The 25,690-nt window shown below is 37.6% G+C and overlaps 1 protein-coding gene across 1 annotated transcript in view; it reads left to right on the plus strand.

Moving 5' to 3' along the window:
- LOC124722785 (outer dynein arm-docking complex subunit 3) overlaps positions 1 to 25,690 on the plus strand; it is a 341,284-nt gene that overhangs the window by 24,690 nt on the left and 290,904 nt on the right. Inside the window, exon 2 of the mRNA XM_047247919.1 lies at positions 11,197 to 11,318. Within this exon, the coding sequence (XP_047103875.1) occupies positions 11,197 to 11,318 (122 nt within the window). The remainder of the gene's footprint in view (positions 1 to 11,196; positions 11,319 to 25,690) is intronic.

A 25,690-nucleotide genomic window follows, 5' to 3' on the forward strand; every position in this document is an offset into this window, starting at 1 on the left:
TTTAATTTTGAAGTATAGGAGCTACTTGAAAGGGGGAATTGATTTTTATTTAGTCCTGCAAAATTACATTTTGTACAAAGATTGTACTACCATATAGAACAAATCAATGAAAACAAGGGAAAGTCAACGTTTATGGCAGCACTGGACTTAACCATAAAAATAAGGCAAGGATTCGAAGACAGAGAAAGTGTGGCACTGACACTTTGTGATCTTAGCAAGGCATTTGGCTGCATTTCCCACAAGATACTGCACAATAAATTGAAGTGTTACAGTGTCGGAGGTGTTTTTCTGGCAACTTTTCAGTCTTATCTGGAAAACCGGAGACAAGTGGTATCAATTTGTGGAGTAACATCACAAGAACAAAAGCTGGAATATGGAGTACCCCAAGGGTCCGTCATGGGGCCTCTCCGGTTCCTTATTTATGTCAATGATATGGGTTATAACAACAATATGTTACAGTTTGCTTATGACACCACCCTTTTTCCCAAAGGAAGAACTGCTACAGAATCACTCCAAGAAACAGATGTACTCTTCCAAAACATTAAAGAATGGTTCATCAAAAATAAAATGAAAATGAATGAAGAAAAAACACAACATCTGATATGCACCGTTAACAACATCAGATGCCATAATAATAGGGAGGCTATCAAACTGCTGGGCTTCATGATAGAAAGGAAACTAACAACGAATGAACACACAGCGTATGTGTGCTCCAAGCTCTCCCGTGTAATATACCTTCTGAGGAGGTTAAAAGGTGTATTGAGTGACCAATATCTCATAACAGTATATTATGCCCTATTCCATAGCCACATCAGTTATGGCCTACTGTTATGGGGACATTCTGCAGGTTGTAAGGATGTGCTAATTCTACAGAAAAAAGCACTCAGAATAATCACATCAAGCAAAAGACAGGACCACTGCATGCCTATATTCAAGCAGTTAGTAATTATGACAGTCTTCAGCCAGTATGTGTTTTTATGTCTCATCAGCTTGAAAGAAAACCAAGGAGTCTTCAGCATGAGGCAAGATATACACAATCACAATACCCATAACAAGAGGAGCATCGAAATACCCAGGTTTCGACTGATGGGAACGCAAGACAGCTTTCCAGTGATTGCCCTAAAGATGTTCAACTCACTGCCTCAAGAAGTGCAATCCCTGCCGCTAGGAACATTGAGAAAGAGAGTAGCACAGGACCTGAAAGAATGCCCATTGTACTCCATTGGGGAATTATTTAATAGTGACCAAAGTAAATGGACAAACAAATATTGTTTCTATTAAGTATAAATGTTTTAATTTTGTGAATTTTTTTAAAATGTATATATGTAATTAATCTTGATGCAGTCTGTCTAGTCATGACTGGTAAATGACACAGATCTAGTAATAAAGAAAGAGAAGAGGTGAAACAATGCTGTAAACCATATAAATACAAGATATACAGTATTACATTCAAGGGTTTGAGAAAAACTACAGTACTGCAAACAATATACATAAAAGATATATAATATTACATACATTGGCAGAAAAATTTCATCATTTATAATATAATACATCTTTTACAAATCTTATAACAGTATAAATTCATTTAAATTATACACAGAGAAATTATTATGAGAAATTGTTTCACTTTCCTCTTGAATATGTGATGTTTGTCAATGTCCTTTTTCATATTCAGTAGAAGCTTGCTGTAAATTATTATTCTAGCCTGGATAACTCCTTACAAAATTTAAGATTTTACAATATTTCTTATAGTGTATTTTCACTGCTTTGTGTGTACTATTCCTCTAACATTTTGAAATCAGGCATCATACATTAATTAAAAATGTTTGTCACTAGCTTTCTCTGGCTGTAGAAGTTGGTGCTCAGCACTGGTAATCAAACACAGGATTGCTGAATAAAATGTTACCACTGAGCACCTTGCTGTTTTTACCACTTTTCAATAGTTCTTACAAGAATCTGTTGCTGTAGTCATCAACTTACAAGTAAAACAGACTAAGTGATGTGGCTCGTAAATATGACACCCTACTATATACAGTGCTTAAGTATCCTTCACTTTCTCTAAATCAGAACAATTGTCTGTATATGAAATTCCTTATTCACTGCACCAGTTCTTTCTTCCTTTATGCTTGTTTTATCTGGAAAAAATGTCAATGGTACCAAATTTACTCTCACTGATAATTTAAACCTTACAGAAACTGAATAATAGTACAGTCCATGATGTACATTAGGGAAACATCTATTGATGGTGTTGCTGAAAAACTACCTGATTCTGAGCTGGGATGGTTTGTGAAACCAAATAATGTAACTTGGGATACTTATACTATTCTGATTTTACCTTGCAGGTACTTCAGGTTAAAATTCTAGACTGTAATGTAAACAATTACTTTTACAGTATAGCATCTAACACTCACTATAAAGACAGTATAGACAGGCCAAGATGTTGATTAACTAAGATGCAGAACAGCTTCCCAATTGTGGCCCTAAAATTATTTAATGCTCTACCTGAGAATATACAGTCACTACCAATCAAACAACTTAGGACTAAAATTATATGTATACTAAAAGAGCAATCTATGTACAGTATAGAAGAATGCTTCTTTGGTGACAGAACAGTGTCTATCTCAGCTGCAACTCGGTACCAAAGGCAACAGCAGCAACTCTGCTATTTTACTACATGATTGTCTTATTATTTTAATGTATATTGTAATCTATTTCTTAAATATCTATTTTGTAGTACCCACTTCAGTATCATAGTTTACATTGAAATTTTTATTAATTTAAATGTGGTAATATTACTGTAAAACTGGTACCTTCTATCCAGCCATGACTGGTGAATGACAAAGAACTGGTAATAATGGTAATAACAACCAATTCTTTCTTCTTTCTGTGCCACCTTTATTTGTCTCTCTGCCCTGAATGAAACATATTTTAAAGTACATAAGCTTAGTGAAAATGGACTAACAGTCAGTAGTTTAAATCTTAATCAGGCCGTTCTTGTATAGGTTTAAACTGGTTTCTCTAAATTAAGGCATACAAATACTAGAGTGGTTCCTGAACTGGGCCACTAACTTGCTTTGTCTTTGTCCAACTGACCTCTTGTTCTGCCCCTCATGATACTGACTATTATGAGATGTTAAATTGCTACCTTCCATCATAATTCCTTGGTCACATGCCTTCTTATATATTCCTGATGTGATTGTTAGGTCTTTATCTGGCTTTGCAGCTGATGTTACTAAACTGTAAATTCATGTTAGTTCCGCCTAAGAGGTTGTCACTTGGTATTACATGGTGTAGAGCACTTCTGACTTAGATATCTGCTGTGCCGTCTAAAATATGTGATGGTACACAATTTTAATCAATGCCCTGTGCATCAATATCCTGTTTTACATTTCATATGTCCCCACAGTGTTTCATCAGGTGAATGCACAATAAACAGGGCATTTTATTGTATGAAGGGCCGTCAGTATTAGCAAATAGAAGGTAACAAAACCATAAGAAAAATATTTACAAATGTGGATCCATTTTCTTTCATTTCTGAATTATTCATTGTATTTTAGCTATGTGATGAACAAGGATCTGAAAATTAGACTTGTTTGGTACACATCATAATAATCAGTATCATTAGGAGCAAAGCACTAGCTCTGTTGGACAATGACAGAGGAAGGAAGCCATCGAGTTAAGGAACCACTCAGATTATTCATGCAGCTCATCAACAGTTTACCGTTATTATGTGTCAGGCAATATTTTTACTTTTATGTTGCCTTTTTGTCTCTTGTTGCTATTGCTTCTCTGATTACAGTAGTGTTAGTTCCCTGATTCAAGTGGAATTCATAATCTAGATACATGACCTCACTTCGATTCACAATAGCAGGTACATTGTTCCTTATACAGAGGCATACAAGCTTCACTGGCCTGCTCAGTGAATCTGCTATTCCCTAATCATTAAGCTGTGTGGTAATACCACAGTTTTAAGAAGAACCAATAAATAGTTTGATTTACTGTAAATCATATCATACATGATGATAAATTATGTTATTTGTGGGCTTCAATGTTGAATTTGTTGAACAATTTTCACAACTAAAGCCCTGTCTCAAAATCTAGCTGGTCATATGTAACATGCAGCTGCCACTGTCTAGATTATAGACCAATATCAATCATCATAGTTTTTGCTATGTTGGCACTGTGAACTGCTGGAAGCAAGGACAAACTACAGCCATTATATTTCCTGAGATCCTGCAATTCTACTGTATGATTTAATGAAGATGGAATCATTTAAAGTAAAATATTATGGAGGTAAAACAGTCCCTCATTCATATCTAGTCAAGGACTAAGAAAAATGTTGTAATCAGGAGAAACAAATCTGATGTTGGGGCATGTGGATAAATAAACATTTCTTCTTAGTGGCTGCACTATTGGTTGTATCTAGCATTATGACACAATTGGTGATGAACGTGATGTTCACTTCCATGGGCTCAGCCTATTTGTTTGTTCCATTGGTCCTCATGTCCATTGAGACTTCGCTCTAATCTGTCCTCACAGAGCAACAGGCTCTTATGGTTGCTATCATGAATTTGTCAGCCATTTTGACTATGCAGGCTTCTACATCATTGGTGTACCTTTTCTCTGTTATGACGAAGTGACTGAAGGCTGGGAGGCTTATGAGAAGCAGCTTAGGCAACAATTCATTGCCTATGGTGTCACTGATACAAACATGTGTAAGGCTTTGTTCCTATCTTGGATTTTTCCTTGGATTTACCAACTGTTGTGCCTGTTAGCCCTGCTCTTGGAATCTGTGTCACTTTTGTTCAAAAATATGTGTAAGTTGTTGTCCAGGTATCACTGTAAGCACACTCTTGTCATTGCAGCATGTGTCAAGTTCTATCATTGTTTTAAATAGCCCTACCAGTTCTACCAAGCTCGAACAGCTGAACTCCGTGGCCTCAGTCACAAATGTCAGTTTGTTATCAATGCTCATCATGATTCTTATGCTGATTCTATGGTCAGCGATGCCATCATTTGGTGGGCTTCTGATGAGGAGGTGCATCAATGTGCACCACAATGTGAGAATACATTTTAGCCAAAGTGTTCAATATTGCTCAATCTTTTGAAGTATCTTGTGTTGGTGGTGATCAGGTTGAGGCTTGATGTGACATTGCCATGCTGGGTCCTGTTCCTGGTCATTGAGAAATAGTTCGTTCCCAGGGGGAGGTCGCCATGGAAACCATACAAAAGTGGCCTCTGCAGCACAATGGATAACAAAATTATATGCAAGATAGAAATATAAGCAGCAAAGAGGGGATCCTGTGATAGCCTTATTGAAAAGTCTTACAACAAATGAAAAGCAGCTTAAAAGGTAGTAAACTCTACAGCAGAGAAACTCAGAACCAAGCAAGTGACTGTAGTCACACCTAAGGTGCTAAGTAACTTCTTCATAAACTGTGAAAATCGTGGAAATTCTGCTGCCTCAGAAATAGATGAAAATAATTCTGAAGGTAGTCTGGATAATATAGGCCTACCTGATTTGAGACACATTACTTTCAAGTGGACTCGGGTTAGTTTCCAGATTGTACATTGAACTGTATCTAAACTGGGTAACTCACATAGGAAAGATATCCATGGCTTTTCAAATTACACCCTAAAACATATTGCTATTAAATTGTCTCCTCTGAACTGTATTATAAACAGCATGTTTCAAGCTTGGAAATTACCTGATGTTATGAAATCCACAAGTGTTGCCCCAGTCTATAAGAAGGGAGATAGAAACAGTCCTGACAGTTACAGACTCCCTCATCCACATAACATTTAAGCTCATAGAAAATTGCGTGAAAGAGCAACTATGTAGCTACTTCGAGAACAATAAGCTAATCTCTCTTCTTCACCATATAGCTTTAGCCTGATCTACCCACGACTGAAGCTGTAAAATCTCTAGTTATAGATGTTCTGGGATTCTTTGCAAGCCATTCTTTTGCTTGTGCTATGCTTCTTGATCTGAGCAAGGTCTTTAACACTGTATCACACACTAACCTAATGTCTAGATTTAAAAAGAAATGGAATCGAAGATATTGAACTTTTATTAGTCAAACCATATCTCTTAGACAGGAGACAAGTTGTCACTGGAAATAACTGTAGTTCAAACACCCTACCTGTCACTACAGGAATGTCACATGGGTCAGTCCTGGGCTTAATGATTTACCTAGTTCTTTGCCCTACAAGACAGTAATATGCGCTGATGATACAATCCTCACGATGACCATTTCAAATATATAAGGAAAACACTGAGAATGGCTTTTATGTTTCCACTCTGGCTACAGAAAAACTAAACAAAACTGAGACAATATACTTCTATCTGCACAAACTACGTGAAAAAGAAAGTGAGTGTGAATCTTTCAGAGCACTAGGTATTTATTTTGACCCACAACTGAAATGAGATTCACACACTGACCAATTGTGTATTAAACTACCATGTGTAATTTACTGACTATCCAAATTAAAACCCTGTGTCAGTAAGGAATAGCTTCAGTCTTCATATTAAGCCATCTTCCAGTCGCAATTCCTGTATGGAAACTCTTCTGATGTGAAAACAGTGTTACTGCGGAAAGAAAAAAAGTGAGAACAATTACAGGTATTCCAAACAGAGATTTGTGCAGGCCACATTTCAAAGAACAAAAAATATTAACTGTAGCTTCCTTCTACATTAAAGCCTGTCTCCTCTCAATAAAAGAACAGCCAGAGAGTTTAACTTATAGAAGTTCTGTTCACAATTATGGAACAAGAAACAGGAACAATATAGGCTTAGAATATACTAGATTAAATAAGTCCCAAAATAGCTTCAAATATACTGGCAGAGAGCTGCATGATAAACTACACCTGGCAGTGAGAGATCTACCATACAATTCATTTGAGTGGCATGTACAGAATCTACTAATTGACAGCTGTGTTTATGAAACAGAAGAATTCTATAATAGTGTGGGATGCCAATGCAAACATTTAATTTTCAATGTAAAATATAAACATAGTGCTTAATTTTTATTGTAAAATTTTGTTGTTGTATACATATCAAAACCCGTGGAATTGTACAAAGATAAGGTGGGTGATGTGATGCTATGAGAAGAATTTGACAGAGGACTGAAAGACTTGTGTTGAAACAAGGCACCTGTAGTAGATGACATTCCCTCAGAATTATTAAGATTCTTGGGAAAACTGACTGTGACAAAACTGTTCCACCTCATGTGCAGAATATGAGACAGATGAAAGACCCTCAGATTTCAAGAAGAATGTGATAATCACAGTACCATAGCAGCCAGGTGCTCACAGGTATACTACTGAAATATTGTTTAGTCAGATATGTGTGCAAAATAACAACACAAATTATTTACAAAAGAATGTAATGACCAGTAGAAACCAATGTGGGGTCGATCAATTTGGATTCTGAACAGATGTATGAATTTGTTGGGCAATGCTGATTGTACAACTTATTTTAGAAGATAGATTGAAGAAAGACACATAGCAACTGTAGATTTGGAAAAAGCTTTTGACTATGTTGGCTGGAATCTAAACTTTAAAATTCTGACATTTTCAGGGATAAAGTGCAGGAAGCAAAATGGATTCCACAATTTCTCCAGACTGTAATTATAGCAATTAATAAGTATGAAAAATATGTTGTAATTGAGAAGGGAGTGAGGTAGTGTTATAACTTAACTGTCAAATCATTCAGTCTGTACACAGAGCAAGCAGTAAAGGAAACTAATAAGAAATTTGGAGGAGAAATTTAACTTCACGGAGAAGAAATAAAAACACTAATGTATGTCAATTGCATTTTAATTTTGGCAGAGGCAGCAAAGTACTTGGAGGATCAGTCAAACACAAAAGAGGTTATGACATGGGCATGAACAAAATGGGCTTTCCAGAATGAGATTTTCACTCTGCAGTGGAGTGTGTGCTGATATGAAACTACCTGGCAGATTAAAACTGCGTGCCGGATCGAGACTCAGTATGGCACACAGTTTTAATCTGCCACGGAGTTTCATATCAGTGCACACTCTGCTGCAGAGTGAAAATCTCATTCTGGAAACATCCCCAAGGCTGTGGCTAAGCCATGTCTCCGCAATATCCCTTCTTTCAGGAGTGCTAGTTCTGCAAGGTTCGCAGGAGAGCTTCTGTAAAGTTCGGAAGGTAGGAGGCGAGGTACTGGCAGAAGTAAAGCTGTGAGGATGGGGCATGAGTCGTGCTTGGGTAGCTCAGATGGTAGAGCACTTGCCCGCGAAAGGCAAAAGTCCTGAGTTCGAGTCTCGGTGCGGCACACAGTTTTAATCTGCCAGGAAGTTTCAAAATAGGGTTTACAACTCTTTTGTGAGTAAGTGTGTTGTGAGAATGAGGCTCCAAGCAGTTGCAGTACACCTTCCTTTCCCATGCTGGAATTCTACTCTCCAACTACACCTTTTCTCAGATTGGTCTGTAGGACTGCATCCTTGTGAACATGACTTTGTACAGGACACTGATCATAGGTAATCATGTTGCTTTCCCCAGACTTCCTATTTCCTTAGTCATTTTGGATGACTCATGTTTGATCCTTCTTCCAGCTTTCATCTCTGTTCTTTCAAAATTTTACAATGGTGCAGGCCAAACATATTCCACCCAACCATGTAAAATTCTAAATAATAGTAAGTTATAATGAAAGATGGGAATGATCATTGTTTATTATCAAAATAGGTAACATCAAAATGCCACCTAAGAAGAATCATGCTTTAAACCATAAATAAGATAGGAAGCCCATAAATTTATGCACTGAAATATCAATGGTCTAAGTGCTGATTTTCCAAACAAAACTTATGAAGTGAATGAATTTCAAATTAATCTTTCTCACTGTAGAAATATCTAAGCTATTTTTCTTAGTGAATATTGATTTAGAGATTATTAAAATTCTTAATACAATTGAAAATTTCAAAGTAGCTAATAGTATGAATATAATAGAGGGAAACATTCCACGTGGGAAAAATATATCTAAAAAGAAAGATGATGAAACTTACCAAACAAAAGCGCTGGCAGGTCGACAGACACACAAACAAACACAAACATACACACAAAATTCTAGCTTTCGCAACCAATGGTTGCCTCGTCAGGAAAGAGGGAAGGAGAAGGAAAGACAAAAGGATATGGGTTTTAAGGGAGAGGGTAAGGAGTCATTCCAATCCCGGGAGCGGAAAGACTTACCTTAGGGGGAAAAAAGGACAGGTATACACTCGCACACACACACATATCCATCCACACATACACAGACACAAGCTTGTGTCTGTGTATGTGTGGATGGATATGTGTGTGTGTGCGAGTGTATACCTGTCCTTTTTTCCCCCTAAGGTAAGTCTTTCCGCTCCCGGGATTGGAATGACTCCTTACCCTCTCCCTTAAAACCCATATCCTTTTGTCTTTCCTTCTCCTTCCCTCTTTCCTGACGAGGCAACCATTGGTTGCGAAAGCTAGAATTTTGTGTGTATGTTTGTGTTTGTTTGTGTGTCTGTCGACCTGCCAGCGCTTTTGTTTGGTAAGTTTCATCATCTTTCTTTTTAGATATAAAGTAGCTAATAGCTTTCGTAAAGAGAAATCACATGGAGGCTCAAGCTCACTTCATAATTTTGAGATTAAATAAGAAATTATTTTACTTATTTGAATGAAAAGTGCCTATCTGAGATCTCCCGTGTCAAATTAAGGGACATAAACGCCAGTAGATTCTATTTACAGAGTACCAGAGAAACAACAGCTGAAGCGTTTTGGCCAATTTCAGTTCCTACTTGGAAAAACTCAATAAAATAAGAGGAAAAAGATTGTAGCAGCTACTGACTTCAGTATTTATATCATAACTGAAAGCAATAATATTTCAAAATTCATTGACATAATAGAAAACTATGGCTTCAAAGTCAACTTCAATCAAGCAACTGGAGTAAATGCACAATCAGTGACTTGTATTAATAATGCTGTAAGTCATTGTATATTTAAAGATGTTTATAAATACTGCTTAGATTTCAGGATCTCCGACCACTCCACAATATTTAATAAGCTACTAAAAATCATTAGAGAAGTTTTGTACAGCAAAAGCCATATGAAAAGGAACTCACGTGAAAAAAAAAAAAAAAAAAAAAAAATCGGTTATATTGAGCAGTAAGTTAAGAGAGGTTACATGACCTTTTTACAGCTGTAGTTCCAGTAACATGCCTGCTGACTTTGTGAAATTTTTATGTAGTTTTCTTGAAATGTTCAGCAAAGCCTTTCCACTTGGAACCACAGGTAATAAAGTAACTAATAAACTTAAATGGACAACTCATGGTATAAGAATTCCCAATGCCAGGAAAAGGCAACTCCACAATGAACAACGGTATAACTAAAATAGGAATTTTTAGTATGTAAATTAGATGTTATAAAGCTGTATTTAAAGCAGCTGTGAAGGTAGCCACACAAATGGCAAACAATAAGTTCATTTTATAACATAAAAGTACAACAAAGGCAGTGTGGTCCATTGTTAACTCAGAGTTAGGTGTTGGAGTTAAAAGCAATATAAATATTTAGGATTAAAGTGGATGATGAATTATTCATAAATGTGTTCACATACTTCCAGATACTGCTCTGAGTAACTTTTGTTAACATCACTATTCTCAAACATCTTTTCCATAGATGCTTTGCGGAAGTAAATATTAGCCCTAACCCCATAACACTTGATATAGCTATGGAACTCGCCACAGAATGGTCAGAGAGGCAGATTATGTCATTAATTTAATGACTTTAATTCACTGATGGTAATCTAGTTAATTAATATTACTCTTTAGTTTACATATTCTCTGATACAATGAGGATGGCTAACATTTTACAATAACAGGATTAAAATTGGATCAGCACTTTACAGCTAACAGCTATTTGCATGAATCCTTTATGCTAGAATTTTGCTATATACTTACTATCTGAAACTGAGTGTTTGTTTCAGTACTAGCCTCTCTCTGAACTTGGTTACTTTCTGCCTTCAGCCCATCTAGTCTAAAAAGATATCACTAGTCACATGACATCTGTAACAACTGATATTTTATTGTTCATTACATTACCGCTACTTCACACAATGTTTTACTGCTGTTGTCTGAATATCAGTAAATTCATTGAATAACTTTCAAGCATTTTCTTCCACCCTTAAAAAAAAAAAAAAAAATGCAATTTCAGAGGGACAACGTAAGGCTCATTTTGAAGAATGTGATGCAGAAAAGAAACAAAACATAGAGAAGATTGTTCAGCTTAAGAAGGAAATCAAAGAAATGTATCTTGAACGAGGAAAACCAGGACAGGTGAGATACCCTGCATTTCATTTATACAGTCTCATCTTTTATAAATAAGTTTCCATTGCATAAAAGCATGATATGAGAATTCTGCTTGGGCACTGATCAATGATCTTCCTGTGGACACACTGTAAAGAATATTGCTTTTAAATTGTAGCTTCACAGTACATATATCCTCTAATGAAATTTATTGTAAATAACTCATCACAGTTTAAAAGAATTGGTAAGTACAGAACCACAGTATACAGTACTAGATCCAGAAATGGTTTTCATTAGTCACCAATTAATTTTGGCAAACTGCACTGGCTGGCATCATGGAGAGATTTACTATTGAAATTTTGGGACAGCACTTTTCAGGAGGAGTCAGAAAACATATTACTTCTCTCCACATACATCTTGCATATTGACCATGAGGAGAAAATTTGAGAAATTAGAGCCAATACAGAGGCTTACTGACAATCATTCTTCCCACACACTATTCGCGAGTGGAACAGGGTTGGAGCGATCAGATAGTGGTACCAAAAGTACCCTCTGCCACACACCATTAGGTGGCTTGCAGAGTATGATGTAGATGTAGATATAGAGGCAAATTATGTTACAGCTAAAGTATTCATTGATGTCTTAGCCAGTAATGTAAAATGCATTTTCTTAATAACTCCTTGTATTCAATAAACAAATTCTTATTTATGTTGTAGTTTCCGCAGGGCAAAAGAATGAAATGTGTATTCTTCTTCTTCTTCTTCTTCTTCCATTGGCACTACATCCCAGGATGTGACTTGGCCTCCTTGACAATTTCATACCATTCCTCTCTGGACTTCACTTTAGACCTCCAGTAACAGCAACCAACTTGGGCAGCACCCTCTCCAACCTTGCCACTCCATGTAAACCTTGGTCATCCTCTTGCTCTTCTTCCTCCAAGTTCATTGCAGCTGGCTTTCATTGCAGGATCTGTCTGATAGAGTCATATTACATGTCCAGTCCATCTCAATCTACATGACATTGTCAGCTTGACTGCATCATACTCCTTATAGCAGTGATAAAGCTCATCATTCCTTCATTTTCTCCAACTACCATTTTCATACACAGGTCCAAAGACTCTCTTCAGAATACTTCTTTCATGTGATCTCAGTATTCTTTCATCCTGCCTTGTAATTATCCATGTTTCTGAGCCATCCGTAAGTACTGGGCATATCAGCATTTTATAGAGTCAGCACTTAGTCTCTCACGACAGAAGCTTGGATTTAAAATGTTGCAGCATTCCAAAATAACATCAATTAGAAGCACTTATGCAGGCCATAATTTCAGTCGAAGTGCTGCCATTTACTTCTGTCTTTGTGCCCAGGTGAGTGAAATATTCCACTCGCTCAAAAGTCAATCCATCAAGTGTTACTGTGGGCTTTAAGGGTTGATTTGTACCATTATACATATACTTGGTCTTTCCTTCATTAATTTTCAGGCTCATCTTTTCTGCACTCAGTTTTAGAGGTGAGAGTGCACATTGTAGAGCTCTTAATGTTCTACCCATTAGGTCGAAATCATCTGCATATCTCAACAACTGTATAGACTTCTAGTAGATAGTACCTCTTGTCTGCATACCCGATTCATGCACCACTTTTTCGAATGCCAGATTGAAGAGTAGGTAGGAATGCCCATCCCCTTGTCTGAGGCCAGTTCGTGTGGGAAACTGGGGTGACAGCCTAGACTGCATTCACAAAGCACACTTGGGGGTGCCTTAGGGTGACCCCTATCAAATGCACCAACTTCCCATGCACCCAAAATTCCTGCATTGCCCTAAAGCTTAGCCCAGTTTATTGCATCATATGCAAATTTGAAATCAATGAAAAGATGGTGCATACAAACATTAAATTCACTGGCCTTTTCCATTGTTTGCCAGAGAGTAAATACCTCATTCACAGTTGACTTTCCTCATCTGAATCCACACTGATAACTTCCAATAATGTTTTCTGCCATGGGTCAGAGTCTACTAAACAAGATATTTGACAATACTTTATATGCAATATTTAGGAGTGTTCTGCCCCTGAAATTGCCACATTTAAATATATCTCCTTTCTTGTGTGTCGAACACAACAGACTCCAGATGAGGCACAAAATCTTGTATACCCTGCAATTTAACTCAACTCCTGTGGCTTTCAGTAGTTATGATGTTATATTATCAGTATCTGGTGCTTTATTGTTCTTCAGTTGGGCAATTGTTTTGCCTACTTCTCCTTGAGAGAGAGGAGGGACTATGGCCTCACCATCTTCTTCTGGGTGAATCAGGATCCCTTCAATAGGGAGCTCTGGAGCATCCAGCAATTCACTAAAATACTCTACCCAACGTCCAACATCTCTTGGTCATCAGTTTGTAATTCCTAATTTTTACTGTTACACATACTAATACACAACTTGAATGTTCTTCTTCCACTGTTAATTTTTTAATAGAATTTTCTGACATCATTTGTTTCTCCAACTGTCTCCAATTCTTCAATCTGCTTTCTTTCCCATTCCCTTTTCTTCTTCCAATGCAGTTTCTTCTCTTCTTTCCCTTATCTTGATAATTTCTTACCACTAAATGTGTATACTATTTCTCAAGCATTTTCCAGTAAATCTGATTTTTCTCATAACTTATTCTCTTACAATCTTCATCAAACCAGGAATTCCTTGATTGTTTTCCTTCTTTCTCTAGCACTTTTTCTGCTGCATTAATGACTGCATCCCTGCAAGCACTCCATTCCTGATCCAGAGTACCATTTACACTAGGAATGTATAGCGCAAGATTTTCAGTAATCTTCTCAGAGTATGTTTTAACAATATCTTCATTTTTTAGCTTTGATACCATATACTTTCTTCGAGATGTTCCTCTTTTCTTGTGTTAGATATTCAGGCTCTCAGTTTCGCAGTTACAAGGCGGTGGTCTGAATCCACATTAACTCCTCTGTAGGTATGCAAATCAAGTAAGTTTGAGAAATGCCTGCTGTCAATAATTAAATGATAGTTTTGGTTGAAGTTATGCTGCTCAGGGCTACACCATGTTGCTTTATGGATCCTTTCGTGTGGGAATATAGTACTCCCTACAGCAATATTATGTGCTAGTGCAAACTGAACAAATCTGTGTCCAATATCATTTGTGTATTCATGGAGGCTATTCTTTCCAACTGCTGGATGGTTATGATCTTTTCCAGTCTATGCATTGAGGTCTCCAATAATTATTTAACATCTTGCACAGGGCATCCAATCATAGGCTCCCTTGAGGTTCTCATAGAAGGCATCTTTATCTTGGCCATCTGCTATTTCTGTAGGTGCATGTACATTGATAATTGTGGATTGGGTCTTCCATCTCATTTGTGAGATTATATATGTTATTCCAGCAAATTCACTCACTATATGTTTAAATTTTTGACTTACTGTGAAGCCGGTACCAAATTTGTGGTTGCTCTATGGACCATAGTAGAAAATCATCCAGCTTCCCATATCATGCACTCCATGTCCATTCCGTCGCATTTCCTGTAGGGCATTTATGCCTGCCTTGGCTTTATTGAGCTGGTCTAGCAGTGACCTCAGGGCTCCCACCCTTGTATAATGATCTTACATTCTAGGTTCCAATAAACAACATCACTTTTCCTTTTTTGTTTGCCTTTGCCTTTCTCTTTCATGGTGCTGTGTTGCTGTCCATGTATCAGTCCAGTTTCTTTTCTTTGAGGTTTCTGAATAGGTCTTTTTTTTATAGGAAGATGTTAGCTACTTGCCCAACCCCCAACTTGGAGGACCAGGATTTGTGTTGGGTTTACTCCTTTAGGGAAGTTGGCTTCACCACGCCTCTAGAGCCCTCTCTGCCCTATGTTATGGGACACACTTTGTCTGGTTCCTCCATCAAGACCATTCCGGCTTGGGTGACCCTACCAGTAGCTATGCTACTGCTGACACACCTCTTGACTTCGACGGAGCACGCAAGCCTTCCCTCCCGGCACTGAAGGTGCCTCGGACGAGGTGTCATCCCCTGAGAGTGCTGAAATGTGTATTAGTGTTATTAAATCAAAGGATATCTTTTTCATAAGTGCATACATTCATTTGCAAATTAGCACCAGATATTCATGCTCAACAATAAATTTTGTCAAAATGCTTGTAAGACATATGATTCGAGAGCACAATACTGTCACATAATGATATGGGGAGCTAGTAATCAATCCCTAAAGATGAATCCATTACCTTAACCAATGTACCACATCACTTGGGTTCAGGGATAGAATCTGCTCACAGTATAACTTTGTTATACATTGGACAAAGTGTGTTGACCTAAAAGTGGGACAGCATAAAAAGTGACTTTTTAATCTAAAAAGACATTCTTAAACAGCCAGTCTGAGAGGTTTACCCTCTGCTCTCACTTGACTAGTGATGAGAAAAAACTGCAGAGGGGCTTCCAACATATAACAGTAATGTCAGAGATCTACAATGTATTATTCTCAATTACAGTGATTACTGCATAAGAAATATACTAGAAACAGCTGCTGTTCTCCCTGAATTAAAAATTATAATTGTATCTTTATACTGTATACTAGACAGATGAACCATTTGCAGAGTCATGAGAGAAAATAATCTTATATTTTGAAAAATACAGCATACTAATTTTCATAGGCATAAATATTGACATAAGGCTAAGGGCATCCAAACAGCTTATTTTTGTAATATGCTAAGTTCACATGACCTTATTTGCTTTAATGGCAATTCAGCTAGGTAATTTTCCTGTCTTAATGTAATTACCAATGTTCATGAAAACCAGTAGGAATTTGCATTGTTCAGTATTTATTTTTATCAGACCACAAAATTATCTGATTAAAGTTAAAAACTAAAATTCTTCTCACTTAGAGGGTGCATTTACAGTATTTATTTATCAATGCAATCTCAGATATGCTTAAAATCTGTTGCCCAAAAGTAGTGAAAAACATAAAGCAACATTAACAGCTCTTGAAACAAATGGAAAATCACATTGGATGTTATCAAGAAAGTAGAAATAAGAATAGCAAAAATACTTCCTCTGGTGATAGCACCACTCCAGATAACTTCAATACTTTCTTCATCAATGCCTATGATTGAAATAATACTGCCACAAATGGACAAAGCCATAAATTTGACAACATCCTGAAATTTAATTATGCTAACAACTTCCTGAAGCACATTGAACATATTGTTTCTGCCTTTCAATGGAAAAAGGTTAAACTGAGTGATATTACCACAACAGTAGGAAAGTTAAATCACTCAGAACCAAACGACATTTATGATCTCTCCAATATGTGGTAAAAAATTATGGATATAATTGCATGCCCACTGTGTCAACTGATTACTTGGCTATTCAGTAGTGCCTGTTTCCCTTCAGCCTTAAAAATGACAGTTTTTATGCATCTGTTCAAAAAAGGTGATAAGTCACATGTCAATGATTACCACCCAATTTATCTTGTACCCATCCTTTCAAAACTAACAGAGTACTGAATGCAGCTCCAAGTCTGTGGACATCTATCTACAAATAAGATTCCAAGTGACTCTCAGTATGGTTTCAGATTTGGTTTGCCAATGGCAAAAGCAGTTAAAGATATTGTTTCATTTTTACTATCCTCATTTGAATAATTTTTTATCCCAGCAAGGCATTTGACTCAATCAGCCACATGATTCTGATTAAAAAGCTCTAGACTATGGGTTGCAAGGTTTAGGACTCTCTTTGATCAGATCCTGCCTGACTGGTAGCGAACAAATAGTATAGTTCAACAATAGAAGATTAAATGTACTTGATGTCACATGGGGAGTGCTACAGAGTTTTGTATTGGTCTCTTTACTATTCATAATCAACTTTAAAGATTTGCCTAGTACTGTGTTGTGTAAATCCAGACTATATGCAGATGACACAAAATTTGTTATAGATGGAAAAGTCTTATCAGCATTAAAGCATCAAAGCTAGGATCATCTCAGAGCATCCAGCGTATCGTTTCGAATTAATGAATTGTGTGACAATCACGATAAAATTGTAAATTTAGTTTATGTATTAAAGATGATGGCAATGATTGTGTTTCTGTCAAATGTCTTAAGAATCATCTTGATTCAGAATGATAATGGAAAAGTCATACTGAATATCCTTGTTAGCATATGTTCCATACTTATTAACTCTTTCATGTACAACTAATTTGACCAAAAAACTGCTCTAGAAGTACACAACTTATTTTTATTGTCAAAAATTCATACAAGCAACATATTTATAATAGAATGAACATAATTATTACCATTGTACACAAAAATTAATTTTTTATAATCATTGTTGGTCACAAGGGAGGTGGTTCATTTTTTGTACCACAGTGCATCAAGATGCATGATAGTCTTGGAAGCATGTCTTCCTTTTCCCTAAGAATAGAGGAACCTTACACACACTACACATACAGTCGGTGCGAATTTGTTGTTTCTTGGAACTACATGCTGCACATCTCCTCCTTGTACATCTTTCTGGCTGATGAGATGAACTTTCAAGGCGCACAGATTTCGGAACATTGGGTTTCTTCTTGTTGAACTGGAGATGGCTCCTCAGACTTCACTTTTTACCTCTTGAAGCTACCAAGGCAGGTGCCACTAAATCCCTTGTGATTTCTCTTCTGAAAGCCTTCAGAGTCATCTTGGGCAACTTCATTTTTGTATGGATGATGAAAGCATTCACCACAGTGACATCAATAAAGTATGCAAATTTTCTGTGTTACCACTTTCTGCTCTTTCTGTCAGTTGCATATACGTTCTTCAGCTGATCAAATTTATCTACACAATTCATGTTGGCATTGTAATCGGAGAATGGGGCAAGAAACTTTTATTTCATTTCCATCTTTTTCCTTTCTTGTAACCTCTGATGTTTGGGTTGGATTATGGAAATTTGAAAGCAGATGGACAGATCTATTACCTTTCCACTTCATCACACTAAGGTCTATATTGCTAGTAGCCCAATCCCAATCATAGTCGCTCCTTTTCATTTCCTTGTCACTTTTCAGCATAGGTAAAGATTTTCTACTTGGGTTCACTGTACCACAAGCATGTATTTTGCTTTCTTTCAAATCTTGAAGGAGATCTGGGCTGTTGTTGTTGTTGTTGTGGTCTTCAGTCCTGAGACTGGTTTGATGCAGCTCTCCATGCTACTCTATCCTGTGCAAGCTTCTTCATCTCCCAGTACTTACTGCAACCTACATCCTTCTGAATCTGCTTAGTGTATTCATCTCTTGGTCTCCCTCTACAATTTTTACCCTCCACGCTGCCCTCCAATGCTAAATTTGTATCCCCTGATGCCTCAGAACATGTCCTACCAACCAGTCCCTTCTTCTAGTCAAGTTGTGCCACAAACTTCTCTTCTCCCCAATTCTATTCAATACCTCCTTATTAGTTATGTGATCTACCCATCTAATCTTCGGCATTCTTCTGTAGCACCACATTTCGAAAGCTTCTATTCTCTTCTTGTCCAAACTATTTATCGTCCACATTTCACTTCCATACATCGCTACACTCCATACAAATACTTTCAGAGAGGACTTCCTGACACTTAAATCTATACTTGATGGTAACAAATTTCTCTTCTTCAGAAACACTTTCCTTGCCATTGCCAGTCTACATTTTATATCCTCTCTACTTCGACCATCATCAGTTATTTTGCTCCCCAAATAGCAAAACTCCTTTTCTACTTTAAGTGTCTCATTTCCTAATCTAATACTCTCAGCATCACCCGACTTAATTCGACTACATTCCATTATCCTCGTTTTGCTTTTTTTGATGTTCATCTTATATTCTCCTTTCAAGACACTGTTCATTCTGTTCAACTGCTCTTCCAAGTCCTTTGCTGTCTCTGACAGAATTACAATGTCATCGGCGAACTTCAAAGTTTTTATTTCTTCTCCATGGATTTTAATACCTACTCTGAATTTTTCTTTTGTTTCCTTTACTGCTTTCTCACTTTACTGCTTGCTCAATATACAGATTGAATAACGTCGGGGAGAGGCTACAACCCTGTCTCACTCCCTTCCCAACCACTGCTTCCCTTTCATGCCCCTCGACTCTTATAACTGCCATCTGGTTTCTGTACAAATTCTAAATAGCCTTTTGCTCCCTGTATTTTACCCCTGCCACCTTTAGAATTTGAAAGAGAGTATTCCAGTCAACATTGACAAAATCTTTCTCTAAGTCTACAAATGCTATAAATGTAGATTTGTCTTTCCTTAATCTTTCTTCTAAGATAAGTCGTAAGGTCAGTATTGCCTCACTTGTTCCAACATTTCTACGGAATCCAAACTGATCTTCCCTGAGGTTGGCTTCTACCAGTTTTTTCATTCGTCTGTAATGAATTCACCTTAGTATTTTGCAGCTGTGACTTATTAAACTGATAGTTCGGTAATTTTCACATCTGTCAACACCTGCTTTCTTTGGGATTGGAATTATTATATTCTTATTGAAGTCTGACGGTATGTTGCCTGTCTCATACATCTTGCTCACCAGATGGTAGAGTTTTGTCAGAACTGGCTCTCCCAAGGCCGTCAGTAGTTCTAATGGAATGTTGTCTACTCCTGGGGCCTTGTTTCAACTCAGATTTTTCAGTGCTCTGTCAAACTCTTCACGCGGTATCATATCTCCCATTTCATCTTCATCTACATCCTCTTCCATTTCCATAATATTGTCCTCAAGTACATCACCCTTGTATAGACCCTCTATATACTCCTTCCACCTTTCTGCTTTCCCTTCTTTACTTAGAACTGGGTTTCCATCTGAGCTCTTGATATTCATACAAGTGGCTCTCTTTTCTCGAAAGGTCTCTTTAATTTTCCTGTAGGCAGTAGCTATCTTGCCCCTAGTGAGATAAGCCTCTACATCCTTACATTTCTCCTCTAGCCTTCCCTGCTTAGCCATTTTGCACTTCCTGTCGATCTCATTTTTGAGACATTTGTATTCCTTGTTGCCTGCTTCATTTACTGCATTCTTATATTTGCTCCTTTCATCAATTAAATTCAATATTTCTTCTGTCACCCAAGGATTTCTACTAGCCCTCGTCTTTTTACCTACTTGATCCTCTGCTGCCTTCACTACTTCATCCCTCAGAGCTACCCATTCTTCTTCTAGTGTATTTCTTTCCCCCATTCCTGTCAATTGTTCCCTGAAACTCTGTACAACCTCTGATTTGGTCAGTTTACCCAGGTCCCATCTCCTTAAATTCCCATGTTTTTGCAGTTTCTTCAGTTTTAATCTACAGTTCATAACCAATAGATTGTGGTCAGAGTCCACATTTGCCCCTGAAAATGTCTTACCATTTAAATCCTCGTTCCAAAATCTATGTCTTACCATTATATAATCTATCTGATACCTTCTAGTATCTCCAGGATTCTTCCATATATACAACCTTCTGTTATGATTCTTGAACCAAGTGTTAGCTATGATTAAGTTATGCTCTGTGCAAAATTCAACCAAGCGGCTTCCTCTTTCATTTCTCTCCCCCAATCCATATTCAACCACTATGTTTCCTTCTCTCCCTTTTCCTACACTCGAATTCCAGTCACCCATGACTATTAAATTTTTGCCTCCCTTCACTACCTGAATAATTTCTTTTATCTTATCATACATTTCATCAATTTCTTCATCATCTGCAGAGCTAGTTGGCATATAAACTTGTACTACTGTAGTAGGCGTGTGCTTCATGTCTATCTTGGCCACAATAATGCGTTCACTATGCTGTTGGTAGTAGCTTACCCGCACTCCTATTTTTTTATTCATTATTAAACCTACTTCTGCATTACCCCTATTTGATTTTGTATTTATAACCCTGTATTCACCTGACCAAAAGTCTTGTTTCTCCTGCCACCGAACTTCACTAATTCCAATTATATCTAACTTTAACCTATCCATTTCCCTTTTTAAATTTTCTAACCTACCTGCCCGATTAAGGGATCTGACATTCCACACTCCGATCTGTAGAACGCCAGTTTTCTTTCTCCTGATAATGATGTCCTCTTGAGTGGTCCCTGCCCGGAGATCCAAATGGGGGACTACATTATCCAGAATATTTTACCCAAGAGGAACGCCACCATCATTTAACCATAGAGTAAAGCTGCATGCCCTCGGGAAAAATTTCGGCTGTAGTTTCCCCTTGCTTTCAGCCGTTCACAGTACCAGCACAGCAAGGCTGTTTTGGTTAGTGTTACAAGGCCAGATCAGTCAATCATCCAGACTGTTGCCCCTGAAACTACTGAAAAGGCTGCTGCCCCTCTTCAGGAACCACACGTTTGCCTGGCCTCTCAACAGATACCCCTCCGTTGTGGTTGCACCTACGGTATGGCCATCTGTATCGCTGAGGCACGCAAGCCTCCCCACCAACGGCAAGGTCCGTGATTCATGGGAGGGATCTGGGTTACTGAAATAATTATCAAAGTTAACTCTGTGATCCTTACCTTTAATATTTTCAGTGAGGTCTTTCACAATTCTTTCTCCCAGTTTCTTTTCCACAGCATTATCTTTATTTCCTGTGTAAATATCCAATTCCCATGCATAGCCAGAGTTGTCTGCTAGTACCCACGCCCTGTAGCCTCTCTTGATAGGCTTCTTTGGCAACTACTGTTTTATAGAAGATCTTCCTTTAAATGTAATCATAGATTCGTCCACTGCCATACATTCATTTGGATTAAGTGCTTTCTGAAAGTTATGTGAAATTCTTTCTAGGAAAGGATGCAACTGATAAACTTTATCACAGTTGATGTCCCCTCGTTGTGGCATTTTACTATTGTCATTCAAATGTACGTAGGTGAGAAACCATTCGAAAAGTCTCCTTGACATCAGCTGACTCTCATAACTATCATGTAGATCAGCACCTGAACTCCAGTAGTCGCCATAACTAGGAAGTGGTTTTATGCCCATCAAGATATTTATCCCTAAGAATGTTTTTAATTCTGCCATGGATGCTGGCACATAAGTACCAGTCATCAGAGATGGCTGTTCGCATATAAGTTTGTCTGAAACAAAATTAAATCCATAATATCATCTGAAAGCAGAACTCCAAATAACTGATATGGTGTTGGTGTGCCTAACTCCACAATAAAAACACTGGGACCACACTGGGAAGTAAATGCAGGGGCATCAGCAATTTTGCTCCACTTATGTTCGGTCTTCGACTGATGATCAGCAATCTCAGATGGTGTCTGATGCACTGTGACGGTTTGACTTAGCTCAGTCTCTGGTGACCTAATCACTGAAATGGTATCTGGGCACTCATCCTCAGAATCACTTGACGTATCACAAACAAATAGAATAGCTTTGGATGTAGTTGGTTCCAGACAATAAGAATTGTCATTGGTGTCATCACTGTCCCCACTATCAAATGATATGTCAGATGGAATATCCTCTTCAAGGGCTTTCAAAATTTCAGACTCAGTCAGCTTTCACTGACCCCTCATTATTACTGAAAAGTAAAGAGTATGATTTATCTATGGTTGAAGTAGACTGACTGTTGTGTTACAGTGGTACATATTTTGAACCGATGAATAATTAGATACATTTTAATAATTTCTCATAGAAATAGTCTTAACAACACAAAAACTACAATAAACAAATGTACTTACATATTCCAATAGAAATTTTGTTGGAAACCTCCGTTAGCAGGTAACAAATAACAATGTTCCACAAACAATGTCTCCACAGTGTACTTGAGCGCACCTGACGTAGAAATATGGAGTACTGGTGCTGCTACAAGAACCCAGTAACAACTGACATCTGGTGCATACCTCTAAGAACTACAAAGAACATGCACTACTAGTAGTTCAAGTAATCTACCACGATAATGCGCTGTTCTACGCATCCAAATTGGTGGTACAAATAATGTACCACCATACAACCTTGGTGCAACATAAGGTGGTACACAAATTGTACCACGAGACTTGAAAGAGTTAAGTAAAAATAAGTCATGTGTTCCTGACAAGCTATTGTTCAATGCCTACTATGCCTTTTTCCACAATTACTTGACATATGGAGTTCTTGTTATGGGGTAACCCCTCTGTTGAAATAATAATAATAATAACAATAATAATAATAATAATCATATTTGGTAAAAAGACAATCAAAAGCATATGATGGGTCAAAAGTAAACAGCCTTGTAGACTGCATTTCAAGAAACTAAAAATACCAATTGTTATATTCCTCCATATTCTAATCTGTTTGCTACACACAAATGAAAATGAACAAGATTATGCATATTGACAATCTGTTCATCAACATTAAATATGCCAAAAATAGCAGACTGATATCCCAGCTGTCAAACACAAGAAAACCCAAGACAGTCACAAAGATCTGGGTTTACGATACTTTAAAATGGTGTCAGCACAGATTTATGGTGTGATGGTTCATTCACAAACATCACATGAAACTAGCTTAAATAAAGACATTTTATTTAAAATATGCCCCAAAGATGGTCTTGAATACTAATGTTGATTCATTTATGTTGTGTATGTATATGTAATGAACATTGCCACAAGCTGTTCTGTAGACAGTGTGGTGTAGTGGTTAGTGTTCCTGGCAGGCATGCTACAGGTCACCAGTTCAAACCCTACCACCCGCAGTTATTTATTACTTAGTATTTATCAAATCTGCAAGGGTTTTGATATATTTTTTAATGTTTGAGTATTCTTCAATATTCAGTGTACAGTATGTATAAATAGCAGCATTCTGGAATATTCAAAATTTGTGTAAATAGCTGCACCCTTTCAGTGATATATGTCATATTTCATTGACGACGATTCACATTTGAAGTTGAGTGCGGTTATAATGTGGCATTGTTCGGTGGAGATATTGGGCACTTCAAAACATCTACATCTATGTGGTTCTAGTTAGGCAACATAAAAGCTGTCACCTATACAGATACCAATCGAGATACGAGCAGCACTTCATACCAGTGGCCCATATATTCAGGAGACCGATGGATTATGAGCTAGGAGTAAGTCAGCTGCACATCAGGCATTCATTAGCGTTTTGTGGAGACTCTGGTTAGGATCTGATGAAATGGCTGAAAGGTTTTAACAGTCACCAGATACAACATGATGTGGTTGGCAACTGTATACATTTACTTGAATGGCAAACCCAACTATGGTTTGAGAACAAGGAAGATAAGCTAAAGATCTGGAACAAATTCCACACCAAATTGGAGAAAACATTTGGTGACAATCAATGGCAAATCTGCTTAGAGGAAGGACAACTAAGGAGCAGGGCCTAACATCATGGCGAAATGACACGGTCTTCCATACAGAATGTTTTGGCCCTTTGCATCATTGTGAGGTCTAATTTGACAGAAGTTCACTAAACGTCACATTTGATGGATGGAGTCACAGAAGACATGTACCCAGCTCTTCTGGGAAAGTAAGTCACAAAAACAGAAGAATTCATCATGTGGTATCAGTGTATGAAGGAAAGACAACAGAGAAAGAGTCCAAGGAAAGAAGTATGATCAACACCCAAATGTCATCCCTAAGGAAGTGGCAGAAAACTACCATGTCCTCACCTTTCTCATGTTCCAGGTCTTAAGAGAAAAGATACAGCGTTTTATGGCAGACAGAACTCTTGGATCTAGTACACAAGAAATATCAGCTCATAAGTCAAGAGGTAATAGAAAATGTTGAAGAAGAGATGTATCAATTTTTGGCACCAACACATGTGACCACTCAAATGAACCATGAAGAATAGACTTGGCCAACTTGAACCTAAGCCACCATTGTCAAATGACAACCCAGCACCCAAGTAGCGCAGGTACAATCAACTCGTCTGCCAAGTACAGTGCTCCACAGAAGAACAGACATTTGGCAGACAGAAGACAACATGCAAGTTTTCACTGCAGACACCCTGTATATTTTACAACCTATGGCAGAGATAGAAGATAAGCGCTAGACAACTATGACACTGCAAGACGTCAACCATCATGACAGTCCCATTCGCACCACTCGACTGCAGTTGATTATAGTCAACCTGTGGGACAAAAGGCATCGCAGTACCCTGGATGAGGTCGCTCCCCAACATGCTGCAGTCTCTCCCTCTCACTGTAATAGAGGTATCAGCTTACCGTCTACCAAATTTGGGACAACTATGTGAGGCAACCATCTATCGTGATGAGATCACCACAGATGAAAATCCTTCATGGGTGACAGCTACCCAGATGTCAGGAAAACCCATTTACATCATCATCATTGGCCAATCTGTCTGGGCACCAGTCAACTTTTTCTATAATGTTGAACGCTTATTGTTGCCAGCTAGAGAAGACTGTGTTCTGTGACTGAAAGGAACATGTATTGTATGAACAACTATCAAAGACAGAACACAGCCAGTTTGGTCTGTCATTTTAACAGAATGTAGTC

Source organism: Schistocerca piceifrons, chromosome X (assembly GCF_021461385.2).
Source record: "Schistocerca piceifrons isolate TAMUIC-IGC-003096 chromosome X, iqSchPice1.1, whole genome shotgun sequence".
Taxonomy (NCBI): domain Eukaryota; kingdom Metazoa; phylum Arthropoda; class Insecta; order Orthoptera; family Acrididae; genus Schistocerca; species Schistocerca piceifrons.